Source organism: Oncorhynchus tshawytscha, linkage group LG04, assembly GCF_018296145.1.
Source record: "Oncorhynchus tshawytscha isolate Ot180627B linkage group LG04, Otsh_v2.0, whole genome shotgun sequence".
NCBI classification, from domain to species: Eukaryota; Metazoa; Chordata; class Actinopteri; order Salmoniformes; family Salmonidae; genus Oncorhynchus; species Oncorhynchus tshawytscha.
Genome location: NC_056432.1, coordinates 48,360,298 through 48,383,178, shown reverse-complemented (window position 1 = coordinate 48,383,178; position 22,881 = coordinate 48,360,298). Strand labels below are relative to the sequence as shown.

Genomic DNA, 22,881 nt, shown 5'->3' with positions numbered 1-22,881 from the left:
AGCCCTAGTCTGAAGTAGGGCTGGGTGATATATCGAATTAATTTTATTAATTCAAATTTGTTTTTGCGCAATACTCCAAATGTCTGTATTGCAGAATCTAGTTTTTTTTTTTTTGTATTTAATGTTTTTATGAGAGTTTCTGTCCTCTTGTTCTCATGTTGTCTTTTTGGTCTAGTTTGCTCCTTCTGTGCTGTGCATCTTCCCATTTACACCAGAGATCTCTATATAATGACGAGATGCTCATGTCTCCGCCCTAACAATGGGAGTCGTTGTGAGAGAGAGCTTTCCACTTTGTGCAGATAATGTGTATACAATTTAAAATAAATTGGAAATATAGTTTATTTATTTATTCTCCTATCATGATGGAACGGTCTCCAACCCTATACCCTAGACACCCAACTGAGCAACCCATACACTAAGGAGTAGTCCTTCTCTTTTATGTGCCTGAAATGTATTTTAATTTTTTAAATTTCACCTTTATTTTTGGTCCCATTTGAGACCAAGGCCTCTTTTTCAAGGGATCCCTGAATTAACACAATTTATCAAATTTACATCATTCAAGCATACAGTGTAATAAAAGCATACAGTGCTACAAGCAATTTAAGGTATTTTTCACACAGTTTTGAGCTACAGTTCAAATCCGAGTTTGGCTATTTGTTGTTACATTTGTATTTTTCTTCAGGGGCGGCAGGGTAACCTAGTGGTTAGAGCGTTGGACTAGTAACCGGAAGGTTGCAAGTTCAAACCCCCGAGCTTAAAAGGTACAAATCTGTCATTCTGCCCCTGAACAGGCAGTTAACCCACTGTTCCTAGGCCGTCATTGAAAATAAGAATTTGTTCTTAACTGACTTGCCTGGTTAAATAAAGGTTACATTTTAAAAAATTGGTCTGGTTGGTTTCTCATTGTCAAATGAACAAAATTCTGAAACAAAACCATGTGTCCATGCAAGTCATTTGTTTAATGGACAAAAATACTCAAGTTAAATCCATTTATGATTGATTGTCATGAAGCATCACTTGTCTTCCAACAACATGCAGGAGTAAATAGTTCAATAGCTGCTCTAACTGCGACGTGAATAGGACTATAGCCTATATCAGTAGCCTGTATCCCCGGTATAGCCCCCGTCTTCTCTAATCTGCATCAGATGAGTTCATAAATGTGCTGGTACCTACAGAATATTTCAGAGATCTAAGGTTATAAAAAAGTTATAATGCTGCACAACCAATAATAATGTGCAACTCTGGTTCTTTTCCTGTGTTTGGTCCGGTCTGCGTTCGGGCCGAGACCACCCTTTTTGAACAAACCACAGTGCGTTGTTTAGTGTGCTCCCAAGTGCAGATGGTGTTCACACCAGTCCAAACTAAACAAACTAAGGGTGTGTGAAAGCCCCCTAAGAAAGAAACACATTCCTCAACAATGACAACAATGAGGTCCTCCATTAACAACCTTAACTTTACTAGAGGCACCAGAGCATCAAGGTGCAGAGAGCTCTGCAGATCATTCCATACACGGGTTGCAAAAAACGAAATGCAGATTTCCCTAATTCTGTAATAATCAACGGGACCTCAAGAGTTCGTCATCCCTGTGATCAGGTCTGGTGACTCGTACATTATGTCTGTAATTCTCCCCCACGATGAATAGATCTGTCTCCGTTCGTTCGTACGTACATTAATCACACGAGATATCTCAGACACCGCTGGCCTGATTTTGACCAAACTTGGGTGAATGATGCTTCTTGCCATAGAGGACCGGCATTTACACTGATTGGCCCAAGGGGGTGCTATAGTAATCAACTGAATTTTGAACAAGCATATCTCCTGTCCTGTTAGAGCTACAGTCATGAAATGTTGTACGAATATGCAGCCCCTCATGAGCAATGTGTCCTATAAGGACCTATAAGCTCCGCCCATTAGAATTTCAGCAAATTAGACTTTGTCTCCCACCAAACTTTGAACAAACATTTCTCCTGCCCATGTTTGAGCTACAGTCATGTAATTTTGTACATACACTATATATACAAAAGTATGTGGACACCCCTTCAAATGAGTAGATTCGGCTATTCCAGCACACCCATTGCTGTTTGGTGTATAAAATCACACACAAGTCTGTCCATAATAAAGCGCTACTCTGCATTCTTAACACTATCAGGCCCTAGTTTTGTCGCACCTGGACTACTGTTCAGTCGTTTGGTCAGGTGCCACAAAGAAGGACTTAGGAAAATTACAGAACAGGGCGGCACGGCTGGCCTTGTAAAAAAAATATATATATATATCTCAACCGTCAAGGATAGTCATGGTAAGTTATGCAAAATGGGTAAAACTTGAGCTTCTCTATCTCCTAAATGTTTTTGCATTCAGGTCCAAAAAGATTCTTTCTACCATGGGCAAATAGATACAGTTGAACTCGGAAGTTTACATACCCTTAGGTTGGAGTCATTGAAATTCGTATTTCAACCACTCCACAAATTTCTTGTTAACAAACTATAGTTTTGGCAAGTCGGTTAGGACATCTACTTTGTGCATCACACAAGTAATTTTTCAAACAATTGTTTACAGACAGATTATTTCACTTATAATTAACTGCATCACAATTCCAGTGGGTCAGAAGTTTACATACACTGAGTTGACTGTGCCTTTAAACAGCCTGGAACATTCCAGAAAAGGATGTCATGGCATTAGAAGCTTCTGATAGGCTAATTGACATCATTTGAGTCAATTGGAGGTGTACCTGCAGCTGTATTTCAAGGCCTACCTTCAAACTCAGTGCCTCTTTGCTTGACATCATGGGAAAATCAACAGAAATCAGCCAAGACCTCAGAAAAAAAATGGTAGACCTCAACAAGGCTGGTTCATCCTTGGGAGGAATTTCCAAATGCCTGAAGGTACCACGCTTATCTGTACAAACAATAGTACATTATTATAAACACCATGGAATCACACAGCCATTATACCGCTCAGGAAGGAGACGCGTTCTGTTTCCTAGAGATTAACGTACTTTGGTGCGAAAAGTGCAAATCAATCCCAGAACAACAGCAAAGGACCTTGTGAAGATGCTGGAGGAAACAGGTACAAAATTATCTATATCCACAGTAAAACGAGTCCTATATCGACATAACCTGAAAGGCCACTCAGAAAGGAAGAAGCCACTGCTCCAAAACCGCCATAAAAAAGCCAGACTACGGTTTGCAACTGCACATGGGGACAAAGATCATACTTTTTGGAGAAATGTTCTCTGGTCTGATGAAACAAAAATAGAACTGTTTGGCCATAATGACCATTGTTACGTTTGGAGGAAAAAGGGGGAGGCTTGCAAGCCGAAAAACACCATCCCAACCATGAAGCAGCATCCTGTTGTGTGGGTGTTTTGCTGCAGGAGGGACTGGTGCACTTCACAAAATAGATGGCATCATGAGGGAGGAAAATGATGAGGATATATTGAAGCAACATCTCAAGACATCAGTCAGGAAGTTAAAGCTTGGTCACAAATGGGTCTTTGAATTGGACAATGTCGCCAAGCATACTTCCAAATTTGAGGCAAAATGGCTTAAGGACAACAAAGTCAAGGTATTAGAGTGGCTATCACAAAGCCCTGACCTCAATCCCATAGAAAATGTGTGGGCAGAGCTGAAAAAGCATGTGTGAGCAAGGAGGCCTACAAACCTGACTCAGTTACACCAGCTCTGTCAGGAGGAATGGGCCAAAATTCACCCAACTTATTGTGGGAAGCTTGTGGAAGGCTTGAAACGTTTGACCCAAGTTAAACAATTTAAAGGCAATGCTACCAAATACTAATTGAGTGTATGTAAACTTCTGACCCACTGGGAATGTGATGAAATAAATAAAAGCTGAAATAAATCCTTCTCTCTACTATTATGCTGACATTTCATATTCTTAAAATAAAGTGGTGACCCTAACTGACCTAAGACAGGGAATTTTTATGAGGATTAAATGTCAGGAATTGTGAAGAACTGAGTTTAAATGTATTTGGCTAAGGTGTATGTAAAACTTCTGACTTCAACTGTCCTTTAAGTTTTGTTCAAATAAGGTGTGTGGTCAAAAAGTGATTGGTGTCAAATGGAATATAACAATTTTTCACATTTCATGTCCAAATCATCCCAAAGTGTAAAATTCATTGTTTAGCTCAATAAAGTTATTGTAAGATGTTTTGGATGTGAAACAAGAGAAATGCAAATTATAATTTGGGTGAACTATCCCTTTTTAAAAATAAACCGTTTAACTCTGAAGCGTTCATATTTCGCTCTTCAAAGGTTAAACCGTAGCACTACGTGAATACCATAATTCTCCAAGTGTTTCCCTTTCCATTTGGAGTCATCACTTGTATTTTGTTTCTCCAGTGTAATGTTTTGTTTGTATCATTCTCTATTCTTTGTCTGTATTTCAGAAGCAACAGAGGAGGTTTCTCTGGATAGTCCAGAGAGGGAGCCCATCCTGTCAGACGGTCCATCTCCGGCCATCACCCCAGTCACCCCCACAGCTATGCTCACCCCCAGGATGGGCCTGGGCACTGCCGAGATGTTTGAGAGATCCCTGGATGAGGTAAGTTGGCCCTAGATTCTGATCTTGGGCCAGTTTTGGATTTTCCCAAATAATAGTTAAGGTTCGTATTGGGGGAGGAGATGCTGATCCTAGATCTGTACCTTGGGAAACTTCACCATGGAGCATTCTCATAACACAAAGGTCAAGGTGGACTTTTAATACCATCAATGTTAGCCTCCAAAACACTGTTCACTGCAAGGAGAGGTTGAGAGTGCAACTTTCATTATATATTTTTTCCTTTTAGATTGAAGAGGACGATAGTGGTGACACCTTTGACATGCATATAGCAGTGTCCGATCCAGAAAAAGTTGGTACGTTTAATACCGTGTTAATGTATTCATACATTAAAGTGATACTTTGGGATTTTGGCAATGAAGCCCTTTGTCTATTTCCCCAGAGTCAGATGAACTCATGGATACCATTGTTATGTCTCTGTGTTCAGTCTGAAGGAAGTAAGAGGTGGTTTTGCGAGCCAATCCTAACTAGCGTTAGCTCAATGACTGGAAGACAATGCTTTTTTTGTTTTTGTTATTAATGAAAAATAAAACACCAACTTCATTAGATAAGTATTCACTCCCCTGAGTCAATACAATCTTTTTTGGTAAGTCTCTGAGAGCGTTTGCATACCTGGATTGTGCAATATTTGCCCATTTTATTATTTTCTTAACTCTTCAAGCTCTGTCAAGTTGGTTGTTCATAAACATTCATTTTCAAGTCTTGCCAAATATTTCCAAGTACATTTAAGTCAAACTGTAACAAGGCTACTCAGGAACATGAACTCTCTTCTTGGTAAGCATCTGCTGTATAGATTTTAGGTTATTGTCCTGCTGAAAAGGAATGAATGAAATCGTCTCCCAGTGTCTGGTGGAAAGCAGACTGAACCAGATTTCCTCCAGTCCTTGCCGATGAAAAGCATTTCCACAACATGATGCAGCAACCACTACGCTTGGAAATATAGAGAGTGGTACTCAATGATGTGTTGTGTTGGATTTTCCCAGAATACAACATTTAGGACATTTAGTGCCTTTTTGCAAACAGAGTGCATGTTTTGGAGTATTTTCTTTTCTCTCTATAGGGTTTCCTTTTCACTCTGTCATTTAGGTTAGTATTGTGAAGTAACTACAATGTTGTTGATCCATCCTCAGTTTTCTCCCATCACAGCCATTAAACACCGTAACTGTTTTAAAATCACCATTGGCCTCCCTGAGCGGTTTCCTTCCTCTGGGGCAACTCTGTTAGGAGGGACGCCTGTGTCTTTATAGAGACTGGGTGTATTTATACACCATGTAAAGCCAAATTAATACATTTACCATGCTCAAAGGGATATTCCTTGTCTGCTCTTTCTATTTTTACCCTGCCAATCGGTGCACTTCTTTGCGGGGCATTGGAAAAGCTCCCTCGTCTTTGTGATTTGAATCTGTTCTTGAAATACACTACTCAATTGAGTGACCTTACAGATAATTGTAAGTGTGGGGTACAGAGAGGGGACAGTCATAAATAAATCATGTTAACCCCTATTATTTCACACCGAGTGAGTCAATGCAACATTATGTGACTTGTTAAGCAAATGTTGACTCCTATGTTTATTTAGGCTTGCCATAACAAAGGGGGTGAAGACATTATTATTATTATTCATTTATATAATTTTCTTTTCATGTTGACATTAATGCCGCATTTTGTGTAGGTCCGTGAGGGGGGAAAACAATTAAATCCACTTCAATCCCATTTTGTAACGCAACAAAATTTGATAAAATCCAAGGGGATGAATACTTATGATATACATTGTATTATTCTCTCAAGTAGAAAATGAGCGACAATGCTGTTGTATCGAGGAGAGAATAGTTAAACCAATGCCGTGACTTTGGTTTACGCTAATATTTATGTTTCTTCTTTAAGGGGATGGAATGAATGCTTACATGGGATACAAAGTAACTACAAAGGTAAGGAAAATATCTTCATATTCTACTTTTTTTTGGGTTTTTTTTCACTTGGGACAAGTTCAGAGTAGGGTTGCAAAATTCTGGTAACTTTCCCCAAAAAGTTATCAGGGAAGGTTGCAGTTGAAGTTGATATTAAGATTATACACATGTACTGCACATTCATATCCACACTTTGAGTGGGGTATACTGTATGTTAGGTCAGAAGGCAACAAATAGATTGACAGTGTTAATAGGCATGGTTTTAGTGCCCATATTTGATATCGCTGTAGTTATTATTTGTAAACTGTATCATGAGGTGACTCAAGACAACAAAGTGATTCCCCTTTTTTTTTTTTGTACCTGTACAATAAGTATATTTGTGTTAAGTTTTTATTATTAGATGAATGGGTCTATTCTTTTAAATATGTTTTTGGACAGATTTGGCTCATTAATCTAAATGGTCTGAATAATGATGATCCAAGCTTCTTTGAAAATACATATAATAATTTATCAAACCTACAAGCAATACAAGACTCTTGTTATGGTGGGAGATTATAATAGAGTTTTAAATACCTCAGTGGGCCGTAAAGGAAATCACACTACAAACTACAAACTATCACCCTTATGCTCTTATGGAAATCACGAATATCGTGGATATATTGGAACTAGTGGATATATGGAGGCTGAAATATCCTGACCTGGTGAGATATACATGGAGGAGGATTAATCAAGCTAGTCATCTTTCTTATGTCATTCTCGCTGGCACCCAAAAGAATTAGGAGACAGAATGAGATCGGACAGTCAAATAATTGGCATATATATATATATATATATATATATATTACTCTTACAGAATTTCCATATGGGCACAGATATTACAAGTGTAACCAAAACCTATTGCATGAAAATGTTTTTTTAACCAGCACAGAAGAATTGATAACTGACTTTTTCCCACGTAAAAATATGCAGTGCCTTCGGAAAGTATTCAGACCCTTGACCTTTTCCATATTTTGTTATGTTACAGCCTTACTCTAAAACAGATTTTTTTTAAATACTCCACAATATACACACAATATCCCATAATGACAAACTGAAAACAGGTTTTTAGAAATTTTTGCAAATCTTTTTTTTGTGTTTTTTTTACAGAAATACCTTATCTACATAAATATTCAGACCCTTTGCTATGAGACTCGAAATGCATCCTGTTTACATTGATCATCCTTGAGATGTTTCTGCAACTTGATTGGAGTCCACCTGTGGTAAATTCAATTGTTTGGATTTGGAAAGGCACACACCTGTCTATATAAGGCCCCACAGTTGACAGTGCATGTCAGAGCAAAAACCAAGCCATGAGGTCGAAGGAATTGTCCGTAGAGTTCTGAGACAGGATTGTGTCGCGGCACAGATCTGGGGAAGGGTACCAAAACATTTCTGCAGCATTGAAGGTCCCCAAGAACACAGTGGCCTCCATCATTCTTAAATGGAAGAAGTTTGGAACCACTAAGACTCTTGATTGAGCTGGCCGCCCAGTAAACTGAGCAATCGGGGAAGAAGGGACTTGGTCAGGGAGGTGACCATGGTCACTCTGTCAGAGCTCTGGAGATCCTCTGTGGAGGTGAGAGAATCTTCCAGAAGGACAACCATCTCTGCAGCATGCCACCAATCAGGCCTTTATGGTAGTGGCCAGACGGAAGCCACTCCTCAGTAAAAGACACATAACAGCCCACTAGGAGTTTGCCAGAAGGCACCTAAAGACTCTGACCATGAGAAACAAGATTATCTGGTCTGATGAAGCCAAGATTGAACTCTTTGGCCTGAATGCCAAGCGTCACGTCTGGAGGAAACGTGGCACCATCCCTACGGTGAAGCATGGTGGTGGCAGCATCATGCTGTGGGGATGTTTTTCAGCGGCAGGGACTGGGAAACTAGTCAGGATTGAGGCAAAGATGAACAGAGAAAAGTACAGAGAGATCTTTGATGAAAACCTGCTCCAGAGTGCTCAGGACCTCAGACTGAGGCAAAGGTTCACCTTCCAACAGGACAACGACCCTAAGGGGCGGCAGGGTAGCCTAGTGGTTAGAGCTTTGGACTAGTAACCGAAAGGTTGCAAGTTCGAATCCCCGAGCTGACAAGGTACAAATCTGTCGTTCTGCCCCTGAACAGGCAGTTAACCCACTATTCCTAGGCCGTCATTGAAAATAAGAATTTGTTCTTAACTGACTTGCCTAGTAAAATAAAGGTAAAAAAAATATATATATTTTTTAAAAAATAAGCACACAGCCAAGACAACTCTGTAGTGGCTTCAGGACAAGTCTCTGAATGTCCTTGAGTGACTCAGCCAGAGCCTGGACTTGAACCCGATCAAACATCACTGGAGTGACCTGAAAATAGTTGTGCAGCAATGCTCCCCATCCAACCTGACAGCTTGAGAGGATCTGCAGAGAACAATGGGGCAAACTCCCCAAATACAGGTGTGCCAAGCTTGTAGCGTCATGCCCAAAAAGACTTGATGCTGTAATCGCTGCCAAAGGTGCTTCAACGAAGTACTGAGAGAAGAGTCTGAATACTTATGTAACTGTAATATTTCAGTTTTTTTTTTATTTTATAAATGTGCAAAAATGTCAACCTGTTTTTGCTTTGTCATTATAGGGTAGTGTGTGTGTGTGTAGGGGGAAAAAAAATATTTAATCCCTTTTAGAATAAAGCTGTAACGTGACAAAAGTGAATGGGTCTGAATACTTTCCGAATGCACTGTACATAATAAGTTGTATTATTTGTGATAAGTTTAAAAAGAAAAATTACGTTTTCCACTCTTGCCTTGTCAATGTCTTCTTCCTCCTTCTTCTAGACCTCTATGACCATTTTCAGCAAGAATGAAACCACTGTAAGGAGAAGGTTTAGTGACTTTCTAGGCTTGCACAGCAAACTAGCCTCCAGGTACCTGCATATAGGATACATAGTCCCTCCTGCTCCAGAGAAAAGCATTGTGGGTGAGTGAATTCTGCATGGATGTGAATTGAATTGAATACGGTATTATTGTTGTTGCATCAGCTAGTTTAGTCATGTATGTCATGAATTGTGGTAGCAAAACAGCAGAGCTGATTTTTCCTACAGTAGTGTGTAAAGAGGGCAGTCATTTTGCCTGGGCAACATTGTTCATCTACAGGAATGACTGTGTGTAAACATTTGTATATGTCTTCATCTACAGGAATGACTAAGGTCAAAGTTGGGAAAGAGGATTTGTCTTCTGCAGAATTTGTCGAGAAGAGAAGATCAGCCTTAGAAAGGTATCTATGAACATACAAGAAACCCTTCTCAAAATCAGTAGTTTTTCAGTACTTCAGACCTACTGCAAACATGTAACCATTCCATCAAATCATTATTCTGCTGTTTCATTTGTTTTGGCGATCTTTACGACATACATCCACGCCTGTCCTCCAACAGGGAATGATCCTCGCCACGCAGCTCATTTAATGCCCTACTTGTCAGACGAGACAGCTCTCATGTCTTACACAAAACGTTTACGTGAAAAGCCCCTTCAGTCTAAAGAGCATTCTTGTTCTGGTCTTTTGTGGCTTGAAAGGTTAACCTAGAAATATTAGGTAAAAAATTATCACAGCGCTCCAGGGATTCGAGCCTGTCAACACGTGAATGGGGGGGGTTTCCTCCCGAGCTTCACACCGTATCCTCTGGACAGAGCTGTCCAACATTTTCGATGTTCAGCCCGAGGATGACTACTGCTGCCCCATCCCTGGTTTTAGCCCATTCTGATGAATCGAATAACAATTTACGTTAAGTGAGGCCCTGACATTTCTCTGCCCTTTTTATCATCTGCCCATTGACTGACATGAAGGTCAGTGTTTACAAGTGGACAGGGTGTCAGATTTATACACCTCACTGTTAAAGAACTGAATCCTGATGGCCAAAACAATTAATTTTAATTGTAACATAAGGTATTTTAATATATATGCATTCAAATAACTTACTTTAAATTAATTGTTTTGGCCATCAGGATTAGGTTCTTTAACAGTGAGGTGTACAAAGCTGACACCCTGCCCACTTGTAAACGCTGACCTTCATGTCAGTCAATGGGCAGATGATATATACAGTTGATGTCGGAACACTTAGGTTGGAGTCATTAAAACTCGTTTTTCAACCACTCCACAAATTTCTTGTTAACAAACTAGTTTTGGCAAGTCGGTTAGGACATCTACTTTGTGCATGACACAAGTAATGTTTCAAACAATTGTTTACAGACAGATTATTTCACTTATAATTCACTGCATCACAATTCCAGTGGGTCAGAAGTTTACATACACTAAGTTGACTGTGCCTTTAAACAGACTGGAACATTCAAGAAAATGATGTCATGGCTTTAGATGCTTTTGATAGGCTAATTGACATCATTTGAGTCAATTGGAGGTGTACCTGTGGATGTACTACCTTCAAATGCAGTGCCTCTTTGCTTGACATCATGGGAAAATGAAAATAAATCAGCCAAGATCTCAGGAAAAAATGGTAGACCTCCACAAGTCTGGTTCATCCTTGGGAGCAATTTCCAAATGAAGGTACCACGTTCATCTGTACAAACAATAGTACGCAAGTATTAACATCATGGGACCACACAGCTGTCATCCTGCTCAGGAAGGAGACATGTTCTGTCTCCTAGAGATGAACGTACTGTGGTGCGAAAAGGGCAAATCAATCCCAGAACAACAGCAAAGGACCTTGTGAAGATGCTGGAGGAAACGGGTACAAAAGTATCTATATCCACAGTAAAACAAGTCCTATATCAACATAATCTAAAAAGGCCGCTCAGCAAGGAAGAAGCCACTGCTCCAAAACCTCCATAAAAAAGCCAAACTACGGTTTGAAACTGCACATGGGGACAAAGATCGTGCTTTTTTGGAGAAATGTTCTCTGGTCTGATGAAACAAAAATAGAACTGTTCGTCCAAAATGACCATCATTATGTTAGGAGGACCAAAAGGGGAGAACACCATCCCAACCGTGAAGAACTGGGGTGGCAGCATCAAGTTGTGGGGGTGCTTTGCTGCTGGAGGGACTGCTGCACTTAATAAAATAGATGGCATCATGAGGGAGGAAAATTATGTGGATATATTGAAGCAACATCTCAAGACGTCAGTCAGGAAGTTAAAGCTTGGTTGTAAATGGGTCTTCCAAATGGACAATGACCCCAAGCATACTTCAAAAGTTGTGGCAAAATGGACAACAAAAGTCAAGGTATTGGAGTGGCCATCACAAAGCCCTGACGTTAATCCCATAGAAAATTTGTGAAAAAACGTGTGTGAGCAAGAACTGAAAAAACGTTTGTGAGCAAGGAGGCCTACAAACCTGACTCTGTTACACCAGCTCTGTCAGGAGGAATGGGCCAAAATTAACCCAACTTATTGTGGGAAGCTTGTGGAAGGCTCCCCAAATTGTTTGATCCAAGTTAAACAATGTGAAGGCAATGCTGCCAAATACTAATTGAGTGTATGTCAATTTCTTACCCACTGGGAATGTGATGAAATAAATCAAAGCTGAAATAAATCATTCCCCTAGTATTATTCTGGGGGGTTACCAAACCAATTTTTGAATTGGATGACAATTTTGAGTGATAGTTCCATATTGCAATATTATTTTGGATGCTATTATATCGATATTTTGTCTCCACATACCGATTTTTGTTAAAAATAAAAAATAAAAAAAATTAAAAAAAATTGCTAGTTACCGTTAGTTAACACTAGTCTGCTGTACCTGCGCCAAAACTCTGGTGTTTTTTTATCCTATAGATCCTATAGCTTGTTCTCCATCTTCCTTTTTTAAATGGTGAGCCATGTTTTAAGCACAAGGATCAAAACTAATTTTCTCATGTGCTTTTGTCTCTCTGTAGCAGAAATATAGAGAACAATCTGTTTGGAACATCAAATTGCAATACATATAGAATTGTGAAAATCAAAATACATTTTGTATTGGCACCTAAGTACATTTACATTCATGTAGTTTAGCAGTCCCTCTTATCCAGAGCGACGTAATGTAGTGAGTGCATACATCTTTGTATTTTTTTCATACTGGTCTCCCTTGGGAAATGAACACACAACCCTGGTGTTGCAAGCACCATGCTCTACCAACTGAGCCACACAGGATCAAGTGTCGTGATATGGTATTGTGAGGTCCCTGGCAAATCCTAGCCCTACTGTATTTAATATTTTTTCATTAATTGTTACCTCTGCAATGAGCATGGTAATGATTTATCTACACAATGTAACCTTTTCTTTTATGCTCAATAGGTATCTGATGAGAACAGTGAAACATCCCATCCTGCTGAAGGATCCGGATGTCATGATGTTCCTGGAGAGTTCAGAGGTAGCGTTTAATCTCAATCTGTGTACGACACCCAATTGAGAATGAATTTTAAAAAAGCACATTTTTTGTTATTTTGTGGTGGTATTTTTCCCCTATTTTACTATCCTTTAATAAAGCCAACTTCTGGAAATAGTTTGGGATAAGCTTAAGAACATATGTGACCTTTGTTTTGAAAATGGCCAGTGTCACAGCAACATGTTCCAATGAAATTACTGTATTAATCCAGATGTAATGAAATGCCACTGTAGAAAAGAAGGATAAATGGCTGAAAGCAATTGAAAGCTATTTTTGCCCATTGTTCCTCTGAGAGTTTTCCCAGTAAATGGATTAAATTAGATTCTAACAACATTGAAATGTATGGGAGTGGAGAAAACCCCACACAGCTCCTGGCGCGGGGCTCCCTCTGGGATTGGGTCGGAGCCCTAGCCTGTTAACCGGTTTGTTTGCACTTATTTGTCATTTTATCCCAGCTGCCGAGAGCGGTTAGCACCCAGGCGCTGAGTGGGGCCGGAATATTGAGGATGGTAAACAAAGCTGCCGACGCTGTCAACAAAATGACAATCAAGATGAATGAATCGGATGCGGTAAGGGCTGATTTTTGGACTTGAATAATGAGACGAATTAATGAGGCTTTCCACTTGAATTCTAAGATTGTGTGAGTGAAAAGAAGTAGAGGCACAAGCCAGGTGCTGCTCGGGGGGTGGTCCTTTCCTTCCTTACTGGGAAAAGCTATATTATTTTTATTTTCTACTTCATTGCAATTTATTAACTGCCTTTTATTTTTGATACACTTGTCATTCAAATGTAAACTGTAAAAGCGTTTTTGGCATTGGGTAGCTTGTGGATATGGGGCCTGTCTTACACCGTCAATGTGTTGAATGTAAACCTAGCATCTCGCACAGGGTGACTCAGTATGTAAAAATAATTTCAAATTTAATGTGTTAATTTATTTATTAATCAATAATTGCAAATGTTTTGAAAACATACATAGTTACTAGTTACTATCATTACTTATTCATACTATTATAATTTAATTCTGTGGAGAAACTGTATTATGTTTCAGCTTGATTTTATTTCTGTGAGTGTCAACAGTGGTTTGAGGAGAAGCACCAGCAGTTTGAGAACCTCGACTTGCAACTCAGAAAACTGCATGCTAGTGTGGAGTGTCTGGTCTGCCACCGGAAAGGTAATCCTCCCATGAGTCCTGACCCTGAGCCCCAGTTTAGACAAATACTCTAGACATGTAAGGCCACATTCTGCTCTTTTAAATGCACAAGCAGTGCGTAAAATATCTGCAACTCTGCAATTACTCCAAAACTTGATTGCACAGCGTGTAGTGCTTTTTCACAAACTGCCAGTAAAATTCTTCCTATAATGTATATTTAATATACTACAGTTGAAGTCGGAAGTTTACATACACCTTAGCCAAATTAATTTTAACTCCGTTTTTCACAATTCCTGACATTTAATCCTAGTAAAAATTCTGTGTCTTAGGTCAGTTAGGATCACCATTTTATTTAAAGAATGTGACATGTCAGAATAATAGCAGAGAGAATGATTTATTTCAACTTTTATTTCTTTCATCACATTCCCAGTGGGTCAGAAGTTTACATACACTCAATTAGTATTTGGTAGCACAGCCTTCAAATTGTTTAACTTGGGTCAAACATTTCATGTATCCTTCCACAAGCTTCCCACAATAAGTTAGGTGAATTTTGGCCCATTCCTCCTGACAGAGCTGGTGTAACTGAGTCAGGTTTGTAGGCCTCCTTGCTCGAACACGCTTTTTCAGTTCTGCCCACAAATGTTCTATAGGATTGAGGTCAGGGCTTTGTGATGGCCACTCCAATACCTTGACTTTTGTTGTCCTTAAGCCATAACTTTGGAAGTATGCTTGGGGTCATTGTCCATTTGGAAGACCCATTTGTGACCAAGCTTTAACTTCCTGACTCATGTCTTGAGATGTTGCTTCAATATATCCACATAATTTTCCTCCCTCATGACGCCATCTATTTTGTGAAGTGCACCAGTCCCTCCTGCAGCAAAGCACCCCCACAACATGATGCTGCCACCCCCGTGCTTCACAGTTGAGATGGTGTTCTTTGGATTGCAAGCCTCCCCCTTTCTCCTTCAAACGTAACGATGGTCATTATGGCCAAACAGTTCTATTTTTGTTTCATCAGACCAGAGGACATTTCCCCAAAAAAGTATGATCTTTGTCCCCATGTGCAGTTGAAAACCGTAGTTTGGCTTTTTTATGGCGGTTTTGGAGCAGTGTCTTCTTCCTTGCTGAGCGGCCTTTCAGGTTATGTCAATATAGGACTCATTTTACTGTGGATATAGATACTATTGTTTGTACAGATTAATGTGGTACCTTCAGGCGTTTGGAAATTGCTCCCAAGGATGAACCAGACTTATGGAGGTCTACAATTCTTTTCTGAGGTCTTGGCTAATTTATGTTGATTTTCTTATGATGTCAAGCAAAGAGGCACTGAGTTTGAAGGTAGGCCTTGAAATACATCCACAGGTATACCTCCAATTGATGATGATGTCAATTAGCCTATCAGAAGCTTCTAAAGCCATGACATCATTTTCTGGAATTTTCCAAGCTGTTTAAAGGCACAGTCAACTTAGTGTATGTAAACTTCTGACCCACTGGAATTGTGATACAGTGAAATAATCTGTCTGTAAACAATTGTTGGGAAAATTACTTGTGTAATGCACAAAGTAGATGTCCTAACCGACTTGCCAAAACTATAGTTTGTTAACAAGACATTTGTGGAGTGGTTGAATAACAAGTTTTAATGACTTCAACCTAAGTGTATGTAAACTTCCGACTTCAACTGTATATATCGTGTGCTGTCTAATTCTGGACAATATCTGGTGTTACAATTATCAAACAATTGCCATGTATAATACAATTCTCAATTGAACAATGTTGTTATTTAGTTAAAGGCCCAGTGCAGTCAAACACGTGATTTCCTGTGTTTTATATACTGTATATTTCCACACTGAGGTTAGAATGATACTGTACATGTTTGAAAGTTTGATAATACCCGTTTTAGTATAAGAACTATTTGAAAAGACTGCCTGAAATTTCAGTCTTGTTTTGGCGGGATGGAGTTTTGGCCTGCCTGGTGGAGTTACCAGTTAATAGACCAACAAGAAAGAGCATTCCAAACCTCTCTGCCAATAACAGCTAGTTTTCCGTTTTCCTCTCCCCACTCAGACCACTCCCAGACAGTCCCTCCGATATTCTTGCTTGAGAAATTGCTCTTTGCTAAGAAGCTGTTTTTCTTTATATTTGATTGTTTCAAATTAAAACACAAATTGTTTTAAATTAAAACGATCACCGTAAGGTACTTAATTTTTAGCCAGAAATGATTTGATATTGAGATAAAAATGGCTGCATTGGACCTTTTTAATTGTCTTGCACATTATTTGTGAACCATTTAAATTGGACCACTTTGCAATTCTTCACCTATGAACCTGCTCTCTTTCTGAACAATGTCATGATCACTTTCTCTTCCTTTCTCTTCTCTCCTCGTCTTCAGAGCTGTCGGTAAACACGGCATCCTTCGCCAAGTCGGCAGCCATGCTTGGGAACTCCGAGGACCACACAGCTCTGTCGCGGGCCCTGTCGCAGTTGGCCGAGGTGGAGGAGAAGATCGACCAGCTGCACCAGGACCAGGCTTACGCTGATTTCTACCTGTTCTCCGAGCTGCTGGGGGACTATGTACGTCTCATCACTGCAGTCAAGGTATTCACTGGAGACCTATACCACTGTGCTGGAATAAAGCACTGGGGAACAGATATATTCTGTGTGGGCCTCAAATTTCTTTATCTGTATTATTTTTTAGCCCATACCGATATTCTCAGGTTTAGGATGTGCGTATCACCTTCTTTTTTTGATCATTGGACACCTAGCACAGTCCTATGAATGTATACCCTTACCAAGGCTTCATTATCTGCAATACATTTCCAATGTTCCTTAGTTGTTGAATTTCACCTAGAGTAAAATAACTTACACACCAGCCTTCTGCTGCTATAAACCTTGTTGCAGGCCCTAATTCTGCTTTTCAACATTTTGTCTTGGCTGTTGTAATAAAGGCACATTCCCATTTCGATTCCTTTTAATGTGAGGTTAGCAGTGAACCTAAACGTATGCTTTGTCTCTTTCCGTAGGGTGTATTTGACCACCGGATGAAGACTTGGTCAAAGTGGCAGGACACCCAGCTCTTGCTGCAGAAGAAGCGTGAGGCTGAGTCCAAACTCCAGTTCGCAAACAAGCCTGACAAGCTACAGCAGGCTCAGGACGAAATCAAAGAGGTAAGCGAAAAGTGCACCTCACTAACAAGCAAACAGACATTTTAATGATATTTGTGCTCAAATAGGCTGGATAGAATTGCAAGGGAGGGCAGCTATATAGTGGCAGGACACCCAGAACAAAAACATAAACGCAACATGTAAAGTGTTTCATGAGCTGAAATGAAAGATCCCAGAAATGTTCCATATGCACAAAAAGCTTATTTCTCTCAAAATGTTTGCAGAAATGTGTTTACATCCCTCTTAGTGAGTATTCCTCTTTTGCCAATAATGGCATATCAAGAAGCTGATATTTTTTATAGATTCTTTTTTACCTTTATTTAACTAGGCAAGTCAGTTAAGAACCAATTATTGTTTTCAATGACAGCCTAGGAACAGTGGGTTAACTGCCTGTTCAGGGGCAGAATGACTGATTGTCAGCTCGGGGGTTTGAACTTGCAACCTTCCGGTTACTAGTCCAACGCTCTAACCACTAGGCTACCCTGCCGCCCCAATTAAACATCATGATCACTGCACAGGTGCACCTTGTGCAGGGGACAATAAAAGGCCACTCTAAAGTGTGCTGTTTAGTCACACAACACAATGCCACAGATTTGTTTTGAATGAGCGTGCAATTGGCATGCTGACTACAGGAATGTCCACTAGAGCTGTTGCCAGAGAATTGAATATCTCTACCATGTTTATTTCTCTACCATAAGCTGCCTCCAACAACCTTTTTAGAGAATATGCCAGTACATCCAACCGGCATCACAACCGCAGACCATGTGTAACCACGCCAGTCCAGGACCTCCACATCTGGCTTCTTCACCTGCGGGATCATCTGAGACCAGTCACCCAGACAGCTGTTGACACTGGGATTGCAAAACCGAAGAATTTCTGCACAAACTATCTCAGGGAAACTAATCTGCATGCTCGTTGTCCTCACCAGGGTCTTGACCTGACTACAGTTCGGCATCGTTTCCGACTTCATTCGGCAAATGCTCACCTTTGACAAGTGTGCTCTTCACGGATGAATCCCAGTTTCAACTGTACCGGCGTCTTATGGGCGAGCGGTTTGCTAATGTCAACTTTGTGAACAGAGTGTTACCCGGTGGGGTTATGGTATGGGCAGGCATAAGCTACGGACAATGAACACAATTGCATTTTATTGATGGCAGTTTGAATGCACAGAGATACCGTGACGAGATTCTGAGGCCCATTGTCGTGCCATTCATCCGCCGTCATCACTTCATGTTTCAGCATGATAATGCTTGGCCCCATGTCGCAAGGATCTGTACACAATTCCTGGAAGCTGAAAATGTCCCAGTTCTTCCATGGCCTGCATAATCACCAGACATGTCACCCATTGAGCATGTTTGGGATGCTCTGGATCGACGTGTACGACAGCGTGTTCCAGTTCCCACCATTATCCAGCAACTTCGCACAGCCATTGATGAGGAGTGGGACAACATTACACAGGCCACAGTCAACAGCCTGATCAAGTCTATGCAAAGGCGATGTATCGCCCTCATGAGGCAAATGGTGGTCACACAATATACTGACTGGTTTTCTGAGCCATGCCCCTACTTTAAAAATAAAAAAAGTTATCTGTGACCAACAGATGCATATTTGTATTCCAGTCATGTGAAATCCATAGATTAGGGCCTAATGAATTTATTTGAACTGCAACTCAGTAAAATCTTTGACGTTGTTGCATGTTGCGTTTTATATTTCTGTTCAGTGTAATTAGTTACAAAATGTATTCAAGAAGTTAGTTTTCATTAAAATGGTATTGAGAATAGTATCTGGATGCTACTCAATCAAGCGGAGTCGAACCCAAAACATAAGCTTAATTAAATTCACCTCCTAAAGCTTTATTTCACATTCCATTACTGACTGGAAATTCAGGTACTCCTGAAGGGGTGTTTAAACTTGAATGTTGCATGTTAACCCTAGTTGCTCTCCTTGATTTGGAATAGCAAGCCAACCTTAGTGTGTTGGTTGTTTTGGTAAAAAATTACTTGAGTTTATTTTGGCATTCATCTCTAGATCTGTTATTTGGGCATCAGCTTGGAAAAACTGGTTAAAGAGTCACAAATGATTAGCGTTAGCTTATATTGCTCATTTGAATATGATCAGTTTTGACATGCTTACAATTAGGCCATCATTACATGTTCCACTACTCAACTTAAATGTCATTAGCTTTATGAGAACACTATTTATTTCTCTCCTTTTCCTCTCCTGCTACATCTCCTCCCTATGTGTATTGCCATCGATTCAATTGTTAAAACGCTTCTGAATTGTATGCACATACTTTACACTTTATTTTAAACATAAGTAAATGTTTGCATTAAATATGAGAAACCTAAGAAATACTTTGCTTAGGATGTTTGTAACAGACAAGGTGAAAAATCTATCTATGCCCTTGAGCAAGGCACTTAACTATAATTTGCTCCAGGGGGGCCTGCTATTATGGCTGATCCTGTAAAACAACACATTTCACTGCACCTATCCTGTGTATGTGACAATAAAACATATTTTTGTATTATCCATGTACTTACTAATTTACCAAATATTGAACCATACTGCCCCCTCTGGTCAATAATAAGTATTACACTAAGGACAATAAGATTCGGGGGATGGTAGATTAATCCAGACATTTTGTCATAACGCATGCTACTGGAGATCTTCACAAAGGGGTTGTTTTTTAAGTTGAATATCTCCCCTTTCTGTTTTGGGCATTGCATGCTAACCAGGGTGACTCCTGTAACGGCTACTACCCTATTAACTGTTTGCTTTGATCAGTGGAATGCCATTCCTCTATAGTTCACCTGTGTTTTGCAACAGTGGGTTCATGTTTGAATTATTTTAAGAACAAAACATTTTCAGCCTCTTTAATTTCTGCATTTTCCCTGCCATGCCTCTACCAAGGAGATTGAGGAGGTAGGACCCTGGGCTTGGCTTTTTTAAATTTACTTTTCTTCATCACTTACAGTTCCCTCCATTTCACCACTAAACTGCACCCATTGGAGTGCCTATCTAGTGTCACATGGATCATCTTTGTCAAAAGACTGTTTGGCTGGTTCATTTGAAACTTATAATGATATCAATAGACAAGTGATCACTTTGGGACTAGGGCAGGGTTTCCCAAACTCTGTCCCCGGGACCCCAAGGGGTGCACGTTTAGTTCCCCCTGCACTACACAGCAGATTCAAATAATCAACTAATCATCAAGTTTTTTTTTTTTATCGTCTGTACTATTAGGGCAAGAAACAAAACGTGCTCCCCTTGTGGTCCCAAGGACAGAGTTTGGGAAATGCTGGACTAGGGGATGAGGATTTGACAAAGTGAGGGTTGAAAACCTAATGAACTGAATATATAAATGGACTGTGCAAATTGGCACAGCATTGTGCAAACTGCTTCATGTGACTGTCTTACACTATCTATACAAACAGGACTGTTTCGTATTTGCAAGTGTAAAAATGGGCTTGTCTTAAATTCAAACTTTTTTTACTCCAACTTAATATGCATTGCTTCACCATTAACTTGGTATTGTCAATCATCTCCAGTGAATAGTGAGTTTGCTTTAATTTGTCTATCCTCATTACTAGTAATTACTTAATACCTTTTTACATTTTTTTTCAAATGCAATTGACTAATGGATAATGTATACAGTAGTAACTGACCAGTAACAGTTAATTATGCAACAGGTTAGTGTATAAATCCAGTACACCAGTGTAGAATACATCTGTACACTTGTGTACTTGTTTTGGACCGTGGACTTTCTTAGTGGAGAGAACTTGTCATTTTGTCTTTGCAGCTGGAGGGGAAGGTCCAGCAAGGTGAAAAAGACTTTGAGCTGATTTCCAAAACCATTCGAAAAGAAGTGAGCCGATTCGAGGTATGATGAACACGATAAAACACCTTTTGTGTATTTGGTTTCGCCCCAGAATATGGGCATCATGTGGATGGGAGGGGCCTGTTAAACTAAAGTTTAGAAATAAGACAAGTGCAAATGTTTACCCTTATTGGTAGTTTGATATTTCCATAAAGACTGAATTGTTGATTTGTGATATCAGGACAGCCCTAACTAAAATATATATTTAAAAAATTCTGCAGTATTATGATAGTTTTGATAGTGATTTATTACACCGACCGTATGTGTTCTCATCATAATGTTATTTTGTCTGACCTGTGACCATGTCTCTCTTGTTACAGAAAGAAAGAGTGAAGGACTTCAAAGTTGTCATTATTAAATACCTGGAGTCGCTTGTGCAAACACAACAGCAGGTACAGCATATCTGGGTTTGGATTCCTATTGGTAGTGTAGTGGGAGAGTAAAATTACATAACTACACACACACACACACACCACTTGCACCAACTTGTAACAAATGTCATAATTTATGTTTCATTACGAAATGTATTAAAATATGTTGACAATTCAGTGATTATCTTGCATGTTTTCCCAGAATTCTACATACTATCTAATTAGCATAATACTCTACTTAGAATAAAATATGCCTGAAAACATACTTTGCAATAATATATATTTTTAATATAGTATTTGAAAGGGAAATAAACATATGGGCCCAATACCACCTAATGTTTTGCTGTTAGATTTTTTTTTATACTGACAATAGACATTCATGAACTTCATTTTCCTAAGGATTACCTTAAAAGTCTAACGCATGGTCATGTAGCTAATTGGATTCTCGCTGTATTTTCCCTTCTGCTCCACAGCTGATAAAGTATTGGGAGGCGTTCTTACCCGAAGCCAAAGCTATCGCATAATAACTGGATGGCCCGCCTTGCCTGCGTTTTTGCCAACCATAGCACCCCTGTCTGATGATCACACATTTTCTTATGTTTACGTCCAGATCACGCCTTCAAGAGAATGCATGGAGAAACAAAATACACGTTTTGACATGCATAATAAAACCACTTAATTTTGGTGGAGAATTGCTCTGTTACCCTATGATTTCACCTGAAAGAAGCACCTGTCCCATTTCTGTTGAGAGATTAACCGCACGAGGACTGTGATAAGCCAGGGACTTCGCACTCCCTGATTGATCAAACACTACTACTCTGTCTTATTTACTACCAGTATGATTTGTGCATTTAATAATTGCCACCTAATGTGCAATGGTTGACGATTTCTTTTACTAGATTTTTTTGTTGTATTGTTTAATTTGAAAGCCTTTTCTTTTGACTTTACATTCCCGTGCCGCAAATGTTTGAGTACTTTAATTCTAATAAAGGAATGTATCTCGGAGTTGGTTGTGATGTTTTGAAATGGTGTTGTCGTTGTGCATATCACTTTTACTGACAGGCCTTATCTTTGTACTGTACACAAAGGAGTTTTCGGTTACTATGGTGCTTCATACGCATTTCAACTACCACATGATAGTTTTTGAGGAGAGCTTGTTTATTTTCTTTAACAGTTCCATTCATTCTCATTAAAATATACTTTAATACACTAACACTACATGTTATTGAGACATACACTGAGTGTACAAACATTAGGAACACATCTAATGTCTTCTCATGACCAACTATCCAGGTGACTATCCAGGTGAAAGCTGTGATCCCTTACTGACGTCACCTGTTAAATCCACTTCGACCCGTGTCGATAAATTGGAGGAGATTTAAGGATTTTTAAGCCTGGAGACAATTGAGACATGGATTGTTTGTGTGTGCCATTCAGAGGGTGAATGGGCAAGACAAAACATT

At 39.6% G+C, this 22,881-nt stretch overlaps 1 protein-coding gene across 2 annotated transcripts in view; it reads left to right on the top strand.

Annotated features, from left to right (window-relative positions):
- snx2 (sorting nexin 2) overlaps window positions 1–22,423 on the top strand; it is a 28,092-nt gene extending 5,669 nt beyond the window's left edge. The window contains exons 3-16 of one of the 2 annotated variants that reach the window (XM_024418415.2): window positions 4,403–4,557; window positions 4,802–4,868; window positions 6,454–6,497; window positions 9,325–9,466; window positions 9,685–9,763; window positions 12,769–12,844; window positions 13,315–13,428; window positions 13,937–14,030; window positions 16,399–16,604; window positions 17,030–17,173; window positions 20,081–20,092; window positions 20,970–21,050; window positions 21,368–21,439; window positions 21,892–22,423. In XM_024418415.2, coding sequence (XP_024274183.1) covers window positions 4,403–4,557; window positions 4,802–4,868; window positions 6,454–6,497; window positions 9,325–9,466; window positions 9,685–9,763; window positions 12,769–12,844; window positions 13,315–13,428; window positions 13,937–14,030; window positions 16,399–16,604; window positions 17,030–17,173; window positions 20,081–20,092; window positions 20,970–21,050; window positions 21,368–21,439; window positions 21,892–21,942 — 1,337 coding nt within the window. In that variant the 3' untranslated portion in view covers window positions 21,943–22,423. The remainder of the gene's footprint in view (window positions 1–4,402; window positions 4,558–4,801; window positions 4,869–6,453; window positions 6,498–9,324; window positions 9,467–9,684; window positions 9,764–12,768; window positions 12,845–13,314; window positions 13,429–13,936; window positions 14,031–16,398; window positions 16,605–17,029; window positions 17,174–20,080; window positions 20,093–20,969; window positions 21,051–21,367; window positions 21,440–21,891) is intronic. The other variant, XM_024418416.2, reaches the window with a different exon arrangement.
- The last annotated feature ends 458 nt before the right edge of the window (window positions 22,424–22,881 follow it).